Source organism: Eutrigla gurnardus (genome assembly GCF_963514095.1).
Source record: "Eutrigla gurnardus genome assembly, chromosome: 11".
In the NCBI taxonomy this organism is placed as follows: domain Eukaryota; kingdom Metazoa; phylum Chordata; class Actinopteri; order Perciformes; family Triglidae; genus Eutrigla; species Eutrigla gurnardus.
Genome location: NC_139925.1, coordinates 7,767,077 through 7,783,979, shown reverse-complemented (window position 1 = coordinate 7,783,979; position 16,903 = coordinate 7,767,077). Strand labels below are relative to the sequence as shown.

The 16,903-nt window shown below is 39.1% G+C and overlaps 1 protein-coding gene across 1 annotated transcript in view; it reads right to left on the bottom strand.

Moving 5' to 3' along the window:
- Positions 1-433: 433 nt before the first annotated feature.
- wdr27 (WD repeat domain 27) overlaps positions 434-16,903 on the bottom strand; it is a 34,257-nt gene continuing 17,787 nt past the window's right edge. The window contains exons 22-24 of the mRNA XM_084021072.1: positions 14,357-14,459; positions 12,064-12,162; positions 434-2,554 (exon numbers count right to left, since the gene is read on the bottom strand). Coding sequence (XP_083877198.1) covers positions 2,441-2,554; positions 12,064-12,162; positions 14,357-14,459 — 316 coding nt within the window. The 3' untranslated portion in view covers positions 434-2,440. The remainder of the gene's footprint in view (positions 2,555-12,063; positions 12,163-14,356; positions 14,460-16,903) is intronic.

The window sequence follows — 16,903 nt, the reverse complement described above, 5'->3', positions numbered from 1 at the left end:
TGACACCCTGCTCTGTTCAGTGCCGACACATCTATGGTGTCCTAGTTCTCTGCAAAGTTGGAGGCAGACGACGTTCTCCCTGTCAAATCGAATGACAAAGTTTTGCGAGAGATCAAACTTTGGACCGGGTCGCGTTATGACGTACGGGCGCGGCTAGCCTTGAAATTCTTTCATTTTCAAGTATAAACACGTCATTTTTTACTGGTGAGATCAATGCAGGGAGTGTACCAAAAAGCTCACACAGACAAGGAATTTGCACGTTCACAATATATGTGCTTACTGACTCTTAGTGAAGTAGGTTAATTCATTCAAGAGAACACACACACACACACACACACACACACACACACAACACACACAACACACACACACACGTTCCAGCACATTAAAATGGAGAGGGAAAAAAAACATGGCCACATAAATTCACTCCAAAGACAATTTATTATGTTTTGTTCCAGTAGAATGTCTCTTCTGCTTGCAGGAACACTAAAGCTCACCGTGACAGGGCAGATTCAACCTTGCCAATACAAACCTAATTTTGAGGCACAAAAAAACATGCATGCATACATACATGCATGCATGCATAATGTGGTATATGACAAAAGAATAGGCACCACCTCATAAATCCTACGCAGCTTCAGCTCAGCTTTCTTGTGTAACATCACTTTTTGTGATAACAACCCTGGCAGCTGATATCGCACAACTTCAAAGCCATATTTCATCCGACCTAGCTGAGGCTGTTGGTGCAGAGACCAACCTCTACAGGCAGTCTGCTTGGTATCAATTAAAGCACGCAGTCCAAAAAGACTCCAAATAAATCAAACGCAGGATATTGGATAGGGGACAAGACAGAGATGAGCAGTCTTCAGAAAATTCACCTCTGTCTGAGGGAGTTCAGACGGCCTTTCCGTGGAATTATCATTCTATCATCAGCGTCAGCATCAGATAATGCGTCAAATGCAATATCTTTTCCTAATGGATGGGGGGTGAGTGAAGCCTGAAATTTCATTCCATTGCAGATAGGTAAGATTTTCCTTCAGCCTCTCTAAAGACAGCTGTGGGTTAGAACGTGTCGGCAGCAATAATGGAAGCATGGTGGGAAATAGTAGGAGATATTTTTTCTGGCCCTGAAAAGAGTCATGCCCCAATCTCTTTAAAGAAAATAAAAAAAAACAAAGTGGTTGCCAGTGAAATGTCCTTGCGATATATTAATTTGTTATTTACTGTGGGATTATACTTGCGAAACTAAGAAGATAAAACATCGAAAAGCAAGTATGATGTAGTCTCTGTTATCAATTGGTAATGGTAATTGGTCATTTGGTCGTGCATATAAACTTTTTTATTGTTAACGTGACACATGGAGTCACTGCATTGTGGTTTGTTGACTATGGATTTCAAGCCAAATCCATGAAAGTTTGAGATTAGCAACTGAGATAATAAACTCATGTTTACAATGTTTAATGAGATCATTAATCGAATGAGAAGCAGGGAAACACCATGCATTTACATTCGACTTTATGTATTTTAAAATAAAACTCAAATAAACACTTGTTTCTTTGTTTTAAATACCCGTTTTCTGAAAGTGATTTTAAATGACTAAAAGACACAGACATATTTTCCCAATACAAACAAAACAAAGTAACAGAACCACATAATTAGTAGAGAACAGACAGATTTCCAGAGGCATGCAAGTATTATGTAACAATTTATTTATACAAATTACTAACAAAAGCCCTTTAAATCCTACATTGCACATTGCCAGACTCTTATTTTTTTTTATTCTGGTCTATTACAGTTGAATAGTTGATGTCAGTTGTTGCTGACATTTTGTTGCTATTATGGGTGAGAAGAGTAAATGTACAGCTCAAACAACGTGGACGGGCGTGTCATTATGAACAGTCGTAGCATCTGTGTGTCTGGCAGCCAAAAAGGTTGCACCCAGTTGATGTCATAGCTCCGTGTACTTGATCTGTTAAGTAATGGCCCCAGCCAGTGATACAGAAGTACATCTGTTCCACATGCTAAAGAAAGAAAACCTGATGCTCGATCATCCAGAATGGGAACGGATGGGTGGGAATAACTGCTGATATAATTCATTTTTGGCAAATTAAGCTGTAATTGTCTGTAATTGAGTACGTATCACATCATCTTATGACAATAATGCGATTAAATGAATGTGATTAAAGATATTCAATCAAACCACTGATATAATGTAACTTTGAATCTCAGTCGAAAGAAAAGCGATGCTAAAAGTTTTATAAAGATGAGCTCACATGAAGCACAGAAGTTGAAGAACACAAGAGGCACTTCAAACAATAAAAACAAAACCAACAACTAAAAAACAAAACTCTTACTTTCTTCTTTCCTAGTAAAACTCCTAGCGAGGGGGTTTGAACTGCTTTAATGAAACCTGCATGGCCTCTGCAGCAGCCTGCTGTAATTACACAGTCATGTTGGGGACACTATGCACAGCAGCAGTGGTGTCATGAGACAGATGGGCCCCACTGCTGGACTGAAACAGTCTCAGCTTCCCATCCAGGGTCCCAGTTAGCAGCTAGGAGAGACAGAGAAAAAAATATATATTAGATTCAACTTTTATTGGTCTTTACTGGTCTCTATGGGTCTCCTCCAATCACGAGCAAATTTGCAGAAGCAAAGGTGGCCAATCAGGACCTGTCTACACGAATAAGTCCAGAAGCCCATCCCTTTCGCCTCACTGACATTTTGGAGCGTAGCATTGGCCAAATGATTAATCTGATCCACGGAGTTGCAACCACCGTGGGCCGTACGATCTCTCCGGCTACTGTATGCTCTCAACATGTGTGGCTGGAACTGTGCTCCCGAGGAAGGACCAGCATGATCTCCTGGGAACCACCGTCACCACAGAGAGCTGAGGCCAAGCATGACAACGCAACGGTGAGGAGGAGGGTTCCATGTCCCAAACTATATACAAAGTTATCGTCCAAACCAAAGGTGAAGAGAGACACATAGATATAACTCTGTATGGAAATGCATATGCAGCAATACACATACGTGGCCATGAAGTGGACGAGTCAGTGGCATACTTGCAGAATTTGTTGGATGATGAGTTTTAAGATGGGAACGGAAATTTGCGGTGTTTCCATCTTTAGTCCTGACTTGTTTATTGTACAGAGTACTGTTCAAGTTCTCTGTGCTGTCTTTCCTTTTACATTTAGTTTAAAGTTAGTTCTTGTACTTTTAACCACTACCTACTAATTTATACAAACTCTATTCAAACTTTAAAGCGTTCAACATCGTTCATAGTTTCAGGCTGCTATTTAAATCCCAAACCTTTAAAAACCTTTTATGGCATTAAACTTATTTGCAGCTCAGTAAAAATGCCTCTCTCACATATTTGGTGCATTAGTGTGTTGGTGTGTATTGGATGGAATGTTCCGAGTGGTGGAGCCAACAGTTAAGACAGAGAGGAGGTTTAAAATCTTTTCAAACATTTCTTTTTAACCCTAATTTCCACAATGTTCAGTCTTCATACAAAATGTTATATCTAAATGTAGGTAACTTGCTCTTTAATACAACTCACACACACGCACACAGAATCTGAATAGCTGTATGTTAACAGGAAGCTCAGGATGATCCTTCGTTTTCAAAATCAAAGGCCCTAACTCTAACTGTATATTAACATGAGACCAGTGATGGAGCTAGTTCTTTCCAAAGAAAATCCCCAGAAGGTAACTCAGGACATGGCTGTTTAAAAAACTAAAAACTAGAAGCCCCACGGATTAACTTTAATCCAACAGGATGAGGATTGTTTTTCATAATAACAGACCCCAACTCTCACAGTATGCAACCAGATCGTTTTCTGGGGGATACACCTAGTTTTTCAAAATAAAAGCCCTCTTCTCGCCAGCCAGCCCTTTTCATGTTGGTTGATTATACCACTAGGGTTACATTTTTGTAACCTTGGATATTTCCAGGAACTCACATCACTCTCGTTTTTACCACTCTCCGAGTTGCATAACAGCACACCTGCTTCCTTAAAGAAGATTAGCATTGCCAAAGTCAAGATCCTGTGGTTCTTGTAGAAATTCTTGATTTTCATTACCTTCCATATATCTAAAAGGACATGAAGACTTCAGGCCTGAACTTTGTTATACAACTTTGTTTAATCTTGAGGTTCCAGTCATTGCTCGTCATGATGAGTCACTGTTTACACATTAATAAGGCCCCACATATCAATAAGCTAACATCAACCCACACCCTGTACAGCCATTTAAACAAACACATGTGCAAACACACACACACACACACACACACACACACAAACCAACATGTGGATGTGGTACAGAGACAAGCACACATAATCACTTCATCACTATATTTCTTAGCAAGAAAGGAGGATTATCTCATCTGTTTCTATCAGCCAGTAGAGCAGATGAGGGTGAGGGAGCGTCATCATAACAATCTGACAGCCAATCAGCAGCAATAACAATAGCAAACCCTCCATTTGGGGTTCAGAATGAGGCTCACCATGCATATCTGCATCTGCTCAAAGTAGGAAATACTAATGACGATATATAACATGATGGATTCATTCGGTTGACATGACGGTTGTTCATAAATGGCTCTATTTTCCTTTTTCCCCCAAGCATGTAAGACCAGGTGGTATGACAAAGCATTTCAAATCAAATTCATACTAAAGCTTAGCTTATTTGTCCCACTTAAAGTCTTAAATGACTCCATGATCCCACATGAAGAAATAAGTGAAAACAACCAAATAAGTTGCGAACTAAAGGGAATTCTTTGGTGAATGTTGAGATCTGCTGTGGATCATCAGTGTCCTTCATGGTGATTTCAGAGATTTGTAGGTGGTTATAAAGGCAAAGTATCTATTTGAAGTATACTAACCGCTGAATCTTGGAAAAAGACGATTTGCCAAGTATTTATTTTATAAAACAATAGTCCAACATTTTTTCCTGTGTACTAAGGCTGTTTTATGAGAAGAAATCATCTTTTACCAGCAAGCAGATGCCTGTGCTGGGAAAAGGAGTCACAATATCTGAGGTCTGTCGGTCTGAGGATGACTCAGATATACAAAAGACTGGGTTGGATTTAATCTTCCTTTGACGGATGAATGTTGATATGTCAGACACACAGAATATTTGCAGGTGTGTGTATGTGTGGAGCCCAGACACAAGAGGATTTCTGGAAAAAGGGCAGCCAAGTAAGCACAAACACATTACACCTATATAAGTCTGTGTTGTACTCTAAATGTTTGAGGCTCTCCAACGCAACAAAAAGGTTGACAGCTCATTTCACTAGCTCTTCTATTTTCAAGAAGTCTTCTTTCTCCATGACCTCCTGCTCAATGACCTTAATCAACAATAGCCAAGCTGTCTGAGTCCTGCCCCCAGGCTGCTAAAATAACTACTTAAAACTTAAAGAGGGTCAGAGACCAAGTCCATAAGCAACCACAGTTCGCTTCATAACTGCCATTCAAATCCATTAGACTGTGTAATCAGCTAGGCATTCCACTTCTCTGTATTGAAGCTAAATCACAGATTTTATAAAAAAAAAGGTGATAACAACATCAATGGAGTTTTAACGCCATAAGCTTGCAGCAAACATCTGTAATCAGACACATTCCATATCTGCAACCTTCAACCTTTGTTCAGTGAGGCTGAAGAAAGTTAAGCTGACGCAGACTGAGAGTTTTGGACGACCTTCAGGGTCAGAAGTCAAAACTTCACACGAGCTGATTCACTGCAGACCTGCAACATGGGGACATGCTGGGCCATCAGAAGTGAGTCATTCGTCTTTCCTCGACATCCCACTTCTTGGAAACGCAGTTTGAAGATTTATTTGTCAACCTTTGATCTTTAATAATCATGCGTCATGCATTACAAAAACTTTTATGATCTTTCTGTTTATTTGTTTTCCTGTTAAGTTTATCAAAATCTCAGTCTTAACATTTAAGGGAACGCGGGGGAAAATAAATCAGATTCAGAATTTGCCGCGTCATGCATGTTACATAATCTAAATTATTGTCAGGCATGCTGGCTTGATACCACGGAAAAAAGAGCACAAATCACTAGTTCAAAGCAGAGATAAAAATCACGGTTTAGAATGAAATCTGGGTTGGAATCCCAGAAGTGAACACTGTGTGTCAAATATTGGCATTGTGGAAAACAGAAAATGTCTGTCTGCAGAAACTGGTGACAAAGTTGGGGCTGTGAAGATATGAGTGATGTGTTTTTCCTTCCAAAAGGAAGTAATTCATCAGTTGCAGAGTGCAGACTTCACACATGCCAGTATACCAGGATGTTCTGTACTGTACATGCTGAGATGGGAAGGAAGATCCACATGAGAGATGGGAAAAGGAGCAGACGGTCACTCGGGTCACATGTTTTAAGAGCTTACAAGTACATGAACTGTCAGTAAAAGAAATATATAGTCTGTTGCGATGATTGCATTGGTGGTGACTTATGCATGGGGTCACAGTAGTAACATACACAGTTAGATCTCAATCATGAGGACCTGGACAGGCCATCTGCGTGAATGTTACAGACTGCAGATAAACACAGGTACGATCAGACTCCAGAAGCTGCATGTGGAATTTCTTTCTTGAAGAAAAATGCAGGACACGCCATAAAATACAAAGAATACCAAATTATTGAGGCTGACACAGAACACGTTGTTATTTCAATGTGACAGAGTTGGACTGCTAGCCGTGTCGCATATCGCAACGATTTTAAAAAGCTTCGTCACACCGTCCTTCATATTTTGGGTATTCAGGCAGAGAAAGTCCAACACTAATCATGGCCAGTGGAAAACATGCTGTTGACTACATGTGAAAGGATTTGATACCCTGCCTCTCATCTTTGTAAATGGTCATAACTCCTCAGTCCTCACTTCCTGTCCATTGTCCTTCAGCTGTGTTGAACACACTCCAGTTGAGAGGCTGTCTCAGCTCAGTCTGTGTCTCACTCTAATGTGAGATTCTGGAGTAGACCGCAGAGTCCACCTCTGTATTTGCTGTCTGGCCACTACAGTACGATGGAAGCGATTAGCTCTTCTGGGTCAGACAAAAAGGAAACGAAGAGAAAAAAATTAAATAAAAAGAGGAGTGTGGACAGCCTTTAAAATGACAAATGGCCACAAATGAAAAGATACAGTAAAAATGCCTAGTGTAATGCCAGCTGTATGTTATACCTGCCTGCAAAGAACAAAGGTGATACACGACATATGGACAGAAGACTTGCACTGAGCTGGAAAGCCAGTGAGATGATTCACTCAGTGCTGGCTATTCTAGTTGGGAAGATAGATCATGTTAACTTTTAGAGATGGTTAATTTATGTGCCAGTAAGCTCACAGTCCTGTGCTAACTCCGACACATGAGGTGCAAATGAGGTCTAAAGTATTTGAGGGGAAGAGTTGAGAAACATTTCACTAAATCTGAAACCGACGGAAACTGAAAACACAATTTAATAGCTCTTATTTCATTCTGATCCCGTTGAATAAAAACAAACACTAAAAGAGTACAGGATTTTGTTTCCTTCACATTCTGTCCTGATGGATACTATTAAAAATGGTGAATTGAGAACACTTCGTGCACACAATCTGCATCAATCATCAAATTACCTTTAAACCAAAACAAAAAGATATTCTTTGTTTTTTAATTTGATGTTTTTGTTATTTCAGCCATATTCTTTTCAGAAAAAATAAATGTCAGAATAGTTTTGTCATAATTCAAAGCAGTCTACTGAACAAATCAAGGAGTAAGAGAGGACATATTGTCCATTGAAAGAAATCCACTTCTCTAATAAGCTGACTTGGCAAATACTACAAAGTCTCTTCAACTGCTGATGTGGAACAATGTAATAGGAGCTTTTGACAGCTCGGGATGAGACAGGACAGAAATCTGGATAACCCAAATAGAGCAGAGCCACATGGTCTATTTTTCTAGTCTGACCTAGTAACCCGTTTTTTCTGAAATCACCGTTAATTCGCCTCTGGCTACAGCATTTTTCTTTTTGCCTTTACTTACGAGCCTTCCTAAAATCATTGGAGAAAGAAGCAACATATACAGTCACCACTGCCTCATTTCCAGGTGCTACTTACAGGTGGACATGGCTTATTTTGCCTTCCACAACTAATCTGAAAATAAATGAAAAAGAGAACATCCTCATGTGTTGAACCAGCAGACACTAAATCACTCAAATAGGCAGTGTGAAAATACTGTGCTAGTAGCACATAGGTCCAGCTCAGGAGAGCCTACAAAACTTTACAGAGGTATGCCATGTGAAATCCCACAGGATTTTACAAGACAACAAAGTGAAGAGACAGTAAAAGTTGGGATCTTTCATTACAGACTCAAGTACAGGAATAAACCTGAGGGAATGAACCCCGGAGGTAGAGCTGCCTGCTCTTTTAAGCATTACAGTGGAAAACATAAGTGAAAAATGTGTGGAAAATATGCATTGCATTATCTGTCTGTGCCTTGCTTCGAAGGGTTCTCACAGCAGTAAGTATGGAGAACATCTGGCCCTCAAATGTGGCTAAAAAAATCATAGGTTGGGTTCACATTTTGCCAGTATATTTTTCATGTCTTGGTAAGGAGAAAAGGTCACGCTCAGGAAATACAGTGATGTTACTGTTATGGTGTCACATGGTCTTGGTCTCAGTTAACCGTAAGACTGACCAGTCATGTTCCAGGACCAGTCATGTTCCAGGACTTCTTAAACTGGCCAAGTAAAGGAAGAGGCAAATCCTGAAACCTTCACCGTTTGTCATGCCTTGTTGATTCATTGATTTTATTCATACATCAACTTTTAAGGTGCCAAATGTTTGAAAAATGTAAATAACAGTATTAGCATTCTCCTGCATCTACAGTTACATTGAGTCATTGAAGCTATCCAGTATAATACAAATAACAATGCTAATGTAATGTATTCATTATTCAAAGTAAAACAAAATGTATTTGGTGGGAGTTTCAGATATAGATATAATGGGTGAAAAGTAGAGATTTCTGTTTTAACGCAGACCATCTGCATGCAAAGAAATAAAAAATAAAACTATTTGAAAAATGCCAGTAAATATACGATGAGTTGAGATTGTTCCGTTAGATTGCTATTACCAATGTAAAGACTAAACTGAAGAATGATGGATGAACTGAGGAGAAGTTATTAAAGCGCTAGATGGATGGAATCACAGGATTTGCCGAGTGCACATGTCAATAGATCCATCTCCATGACAACTGAGCAAGCTCTCTACTGGGTGATACAGTTGTAGACCACAGGCTGGGATTGTTTCGTAAAACTGCCCTGAAATTAATTTCACAGGATGTGAATCTTTCAATTTCAGACCGTTTTATGTCAATTTGTTAAGAATTTCAGAGGTCGTCAGAGGAATGTTGATTTCAGTGACTGATCAAGAACAGCCCTTTCCCTTCGTGCAAACAGAGACATAAGTAGTTGTGACTGCACATGACTGTGCAGGTGTGTGCTTATTGCATTCAGAAAATGGCTTGAGAAACACTAGAGCAAACAGTTGAATAAACAGCATTACTAGTTATGGGTTAGTATGACAAAGCAAGGGCATTTCAAGACCAACTATTGTTAAAATGTTAATGAGACAACGACATTGCCAAAGTAAATGTAAAGCCTGAATAAATAGTAAAAGTATATTAAAAACCACTAAAATTCTACTCACACACAAAGCTCTAGTACTGTATTGTACCTCTAAGTACATCATTTCATGATTCAACGACTTTCACACGGTCAATATGTGTCATCACATCATAAATCCTATTTTAGGAACATAACTTGTATCATGCTTTGATTTTTCAAGGTGGTTAAACCTACGATGGCTCTCTATTTAGCTGTAGACCCTCTGGAGCCCTCCAAATTTTCCACACGTTTGTGAATTTTACGACTTCAATCTGGGTAAATCTTGGCAGGTTCATGAAATGTGAGATGGTTGGTGACACAAATCTGAGAGTGATGGCCAATATGAGATGATCTCGTGAAAAGGATCTCATCGATACAATTTGCATGAAAAGAAAATATATTAGACTGAAGGTTTTTATTATTTTCACTTAATTAAACATTTAAAAAATATATAGTCAGAAAATGTTCCAAAATGTTAATCAATTGCCTGACTCATGTGGATGAGAATACAATAAAGTAGTGCCAACCTTTCTTGTTTTTTTAGTGTTTCTGCTCGCCCACGTCCTCAAATCAAACAAAACACAATGTTTAGGAGGGCTGATGGGGAGTGAGCATGCTCTGAATGATGAAGTGTGTCTCCAAATGATGCAGATTACTGTGATTCAGCAGTAAATGGCAACGGATCAAACTTTCCACTTTTAAACTTGGAAATCTCAATGTCATTGCACTGCAAAGTTTATCTGACTGGAGTTAAATAGATTTAAAACATGTGCCTCAAGTCCAAAAAGACAGTCGATATAAAGTATCATAAGACATTAAGCAGAGGTTGCAATATTATATTTTAAAATACCCCTTTTTCAAATCCATTTGCTTTGAACAGTTCCAAAAGGAAAATCATTAAGTGGACAATAAAATATTTCCAAAGACAATGTTGCTCTGTGGGAAAAGCCCTGGAGATTTTGAAAGGATGTTGGTATAAAGTAGTGCTGTAAACTTAGATTTCTTATTTTCCTGTAATGACTTTTCAAGATAGAAAAATGTCTTCTGTGTTGTGTTCTTTGGCGAGACCCTACAGTTCCTGAATTTCTATGGATATCTACCAATTTAGATTGATAGTAGGCCAAGCGAAGAAAACTAATTGAGGAGATCACAAACTGAACCATTTAAATCATTTCTACATTTGGCATCATAGTGCCACCCATATTGAATTCTGCCTGTGCTGCATGCTTTTCGACGGAGTGGCACAATATTAAACTACAATGGATACAGTTAGAAATTGTACAAACAGAAAAGTTGGAAAGCAGCACCTGGACTCAACAAGCACAGCCCTGTATACATCTTTTGTTGACTGTGGAACTATGCAGCCAATCACAGGCTGGAACAACCCTGCAGGCAGCCAGTCACAGACCTGGATCAGAACAGTGCCGTCACTACATCCTACAGGGTTATGGCATGATAGAGCAGTATTCATTATCTGATTGGACTATAAACTAGCCATCACTGGTTAAATCCACAGAGTGATTTGAGGGATATTCATTTTAAATGTAAACGGTACACACGGTCCTCAAGGTTAAAATTTAGAATAACACTTTGTTGTCTCCATAGTGTTCGTAGATGAAAGCAACATTTTTAGCTTGGGTTTATACACATTGTTTTTTTGCGTTTAGTAGCTTCAGTATAAACCCATCCTGAACTTTGGGATGGTCTCAAACAAACACTGCTACAGTATGTGACCTCAGCCTGAGGATATCATTCCTTCATTACAAGCACTTGTAAACGTACACACACTTGGAGTTCAGAACAAGTAGAGATGGGGCAGGCCAGCGTAACTAAATGACTCCATAGAATATTAGGGAAAAATGATGTAAATGTAACTGTCAAACCAGTATTTCTATTTGTTAATTATGACATATCCTGAGCCTAAGAATAAGTCAAGTAAAATAATACGTAAGAGGTGAAGCAGTTGCTTGGACTGAAGGCGCCATAACCCCTGACTGACACGTTATTTACAGTGACCTCTTATCTTTGCATTTCAACATTTTCTTTCATACATGTTTGAGATGCTTGATGCTTGCTGAACGTTTAAACTGATGTGTATAAATAATCAGGAGAGGAGAGGAAGGTAAACGCACATTAACACTTATTCCTGGAGTGTTGATGCAGTTAACATAGGTCAACATCTGTAAAGTATAAGGAATCTCTGGTTTGACTTAAACCATCTGATATCTGATGTCAGTAAGTGAAAGTAAAAGTAAGACATTCACTGAAACTCAACAAAAAAACAATATACACTGGTGAATAGCTTACTGGGATGTACAGGTATATGTCTATTTATGATGATGGGGCATTACAGGGGAGTAGAAAGAGAAAGGAAATAACAGAACAACAAAGACAACAACTGAAGCCAGGGTCTTACCTCGGGTGTGGCAGGGTTGAAGGTCACACTGAGCACTGTGTCTGAGTGTTTTTGAAGTTTGTGGAGGTAGCTGCTACTGCGGATGTCATATATGTATGCCTGAAATGAATCAGATAGACTACATGAACAAAAGCAGGTATGAACTGCAACCAAGCAGTGATGTACAGTACGCAGTGAAGCTCAGTATACATGCAATACAGAAGTGTGTTCAAACTGAACACGATGCACATATTAAATGTGGTACAATTACATACAAGTCAATGGAAGGAGATGTGAAGAGATTGTGGATTTTACTTTTAAGGAAAAGTTTAATTTGCTGGCAGAATCAGGACTGGACTAAACCCAAATGACTCTGGAGAGACCAAATCTGGGGCTGGGTGTCGAATAGGGCCGTTACAATGGGCCAAAAATGTTTGAATATTGATTCAATTTATTTTTGCACATTATGCCTATGATGCTGTGTGGGCGAAGCAGCACTGATGAACTTTTGTCGGACATCATGTTTCTATTTATTCCTGTTGCTTGCTTCACTTGCTCGCTACAAAAACCTAAATAAGATGGCTGGAGGGAGACTGCCTGAAAGTTTCCTAGCTGCTGTTGGCTATTTCCGGCATGTATAACATCAATATAAAACATGGACAGGATAGGTTAATTGATTCATCTAAATTGGCGGTAGGTGTGAATGTGAGCGTTAATGGTTGTTTGTCTCTACATGTCAGCCCTGTGATGGACTGGCGACCTGTCCAGGTGAACCCTGCCCTCGCCCAATGCTGGGATCAGCTCCAGCCCCCCCCCCCCCGCGACCCTGAATACAGGATAAGCGGTAAACGATGGATGGATGGATAACAAGGTTTCTACACTTAGTCTTGGGTGTACAAGAACACATTTGCACACCACTTGTGTCGACATCGTAGAATCAACACTTTAAATTGAAATCATAGAATAGCCATTTAGTGTGTTATCAGCTTGTTAGCATAGTTTTTTTTTTTCATCACAATCAGTGAGTTTTCAAGACGCATTCGTTTGCTCCGGTGCCATGAGCAGAGATAAAAACAGATGTGGGGATGTTTGTTACCAGACGACGACTCATCAGATTCCTGCAGCTGTTTTATATTACGTTTCTCTGAAAAACGCTTCAAGTGAGCTCTGTCAAATGGTCCATGGGAAGAGTGTCTCCTGTCTAAGGCACATGACGTGTGGAGTGCCTAACGGGGAATTAGATATTTGGAATAAAGCAGTTCTTTCAAGAATGCTTATATATGACATGGATCCCGAGATGTATCAGTTTAAATCAACTGTAACTGAAGTGGAGAGCAGGGGCAACACTGAACACACACAAAAGGTTAATATTGACCACACCGAAATCATATTCCACTTGGATTGTTTTTGGCCTCCTGTTTTTTGGAAAATGTGTAATATGATCTAGGGAGTCTTTTTAAAGTATTCAGGTTCTCTTTTTCCGTGATTGCTTTTTGATATATTAAGACAAGTACAAATGTGTCTGGCTTAAGGAAGTCTCAGAGCAGCTACAAATAAATACGGTTTAGCTTACTACCATATACTCTCCCGATTTCCAAGAAGCGTTGGAAATGTCCGTTCTCCAAAGAGATGCTCTCAAATGTCCTTGCTGTGCTGAGTCCCCATAATTAATAATAACCAGCGGTATATATTATTCCACTGCTTTCTACAAGCACATACACCAGAAGAAAAGAGAGATGGATAAGGAAAAGGGAGGCAGACGTCAGAAAACTTCCTGAAAGCAAGTATAAGGTGTAGTCTGGAAAAGCAATTCAACAGTTCTGATTCAACATGAACGTTTAATTTGACTTCTATGGAAAAAGGCTTGAGTTCTAATAAAAATCTAAGTCAAGCACAAACGGCTCTCACCTTAAATGGAGGTGAGACTCATAAAAGGTATGATGCAGTTTTCCAGCTTGCATTCTGCTTTAAATAACAAGTATATCTAAAAGGATTTATTATAGTTAGAATACACTTGTGAACTACAACTCAATTTACATACCGCTTTACATTATGGTATTGTGAGCCAGATTTAACTGTCAAAATGTTGTGAAAATATTTCAAGCTGCTATATTTAGCTGCTTTCTCAATGGCAGATTCATCACTGCTCTAACTCATAAAACAGTTTATAGGTGGCTTTGATAGGCAGACCCTTAATTACTTACCTTATCATCCCATTCAATTTTACAATAATGAAGAAAAAGACTGATTATTACAGCAACCATCACCAAATAATGCCCGTCTCACATAGGAAAGACAAAGTATCACAACTTACACAGTTGTCCTCAGAGCCCGAGGCAATGAACTGGCCACATGGTGAGATGGCTGAAGTGCACGGATGGCAGCGATTTAGATGGTTCTCATAACGCCGTACACACCTGAGGAGATGATCACAGTGGTGAGATATTAATGAGATGACCAACCTGATGTGAAAGAAGGGCTGAATATTTGACTGGTGTTGTCATAAAATAATCTTAGATTTTCTGGGTCCTTGTGGGATTAAATCAAGACAGTATATAATCCATTAGAAATTATTTTACCCTGAATTAAAAAAAAAAAGGCATTTTATGAGAATCCAAAGTCTATAATAATAAAGTAAACCCTGGCAGGAATAACAACGCAGCAGAATGCCACCCCCATGTTTTACAAACATTTGAAGGAGCCAAGGACAAGTAGTCGAGCGCGACTCAAACAAAACACAGGAAAGAGAAGGTAGTAGATGACGAACGGCCCCCTCGTGCAACATCTGTGCCATTTCTTTTGCTTTGCAGCAGCATGTAATGACTTTACAATGCCACTAACAGCTAGCTGAGCTAGGCTCTCGCGTGTTGCTAGGGCTGGCATGTTGGCGGGGCTTTGACAGGATATGGTGACAGCATGTCTTTGACATTCACATGCAAATGCTATTAAGCTGGTCTAAAAGTAGGTCATATTCAATGGTGATCACAAAGACATTTGATATACCCCAGTACAGTGAGCAAGTTAAATATAACCATGCAATAAAAACTAACTTTATGAAGCTTATAATGCTGGATGGGACTGAAGGGGAATGGAGGCAGAGCAACCCAAAGCCTTCTGTGAAGATGATTGAATAGTGCAAAGCCCTTTACAGGAAGATACTGAAAACGGAATGTTTTTTAGTGTTTAGAACAATTTAATTCTGTAAATAATTCGCAATTAAACCAGGTAATTAGTCCTGAAATATACAGAATATTCCATACTTCCAAGAGGGTTGTATTATCTCCTGTGTGAGAGCTATAATCGTGCAAAAAATAGTTAAAAATAGTAAAAAAAAAAACTCTTATTTTGATGAATAGAATGATTTATAAGACGTATCTGATTCTAAATCCCCATCAGTACGTCTGGACATTCAAGTCTGGAGCACAGTCTGACACAATCTGTCACTAGAGCACTGATAAGAAGCAGTTTAACAAGTTAAAATAAACACTTATCTATTTTCTAGGTCAGAATGTCGATCTAATACTTTGACTTGAGGAGCGGGGATGCTTGGCTGAACCCCCCCTCACACACACACACACACACTGTTTGTGTGAGTGATGACTATTCGGCATTTTCATTTTCCTGATGACTAACACAGACTTCATCGTCGAGTCTGATCCTCTTGAGTGGGAGCCGATACGGTTCCTGACTCCACCTGGGTATTCAGTGTCAGTCATCAAGGTAATCAGCAGGATAATCATAGCTCTTTATCTGCAGCCAATATCTTTCGACTAATTTAAGTGTCAGAGAAAATCACCACAAAGCTGCTTTTTCTCTTGTACTATTTGATATTATTTAATATAATTTATCTATTTAGTCACAACATCAATTCATCAGAGGATGGACATTCCACCAGATGTAAAGGGAATACATCACTGGACTAAAGAGAAACATCTGACTTATGTTTAGAATTGGTATCTGCTTATGAAACTCTTTCTTTAAGTGTTGCTTTCATAAACCATTACCCTCATTCAATCTTTGCAGGATACACATGCGTTTCATGCATGTTTATGCTTCTGTCTGAAAAGGAAGGAGCACGAAGTGCTGGGGATTCTCATGTGACAGAGCTAAAAAAAAATTAAGATTGAGTTTCCCAAGTTTCCACCGAGTGAAATGTACATTTCCCATTGTGGTTTTTCTGGAAGTTGTCTAGTTTGATTGAAGACGGAATATTAACCCCACTTTTGTTCCAGTTTCTGGCCGAGTTCTCGGTCACTTTTATTTGGTCAAATTAGCTCTCAGAGGAAAAAAAGGTTGGAGACCCCTGCTGCAGTTATGCAAATATTTTATTCATTTAATTTATCAGGAGTTTTAGTTAGTACAATGCAAGTATCATTTGTTTTTTCACAACTTTCTTCCCTTGCATATGAAAGGGTCGCTCAAAGCTGTTCCTGTGAGAAGAAAAAGCTACACTGAATAAAATAATCCAATTGTCTCGAGGAGCAGTTACATGAGCACCTTATGTAAGTTTGACTCATTGTTTTTTTATATTGTGTCATTAAATCATGAGGAGAATCTGGTGAAGATAAAATCTAGGACTGACACAAAATACTTCCACAAGCAGAAGCCTCGAATAAAAATAAATTAATTTAGGGGAGCTGTAACTCTTCCTGTGAGGAGAACTCGCTACAAAAGCGTAGGTTTTTTTTACCAAAGAGGGAACTCAAATGAACTTTTCTAATTGACAAATTGAAAACAAATATGGTGCTACATAATGTTTTCATACATCCACGTGTCACTTCAGAGGAACTGCATCTGCTGGCGGGGTGCTTGATGACAGCTCGAAAAAACCAGACCTCGAAACCAGGAAGAAAAATCAATC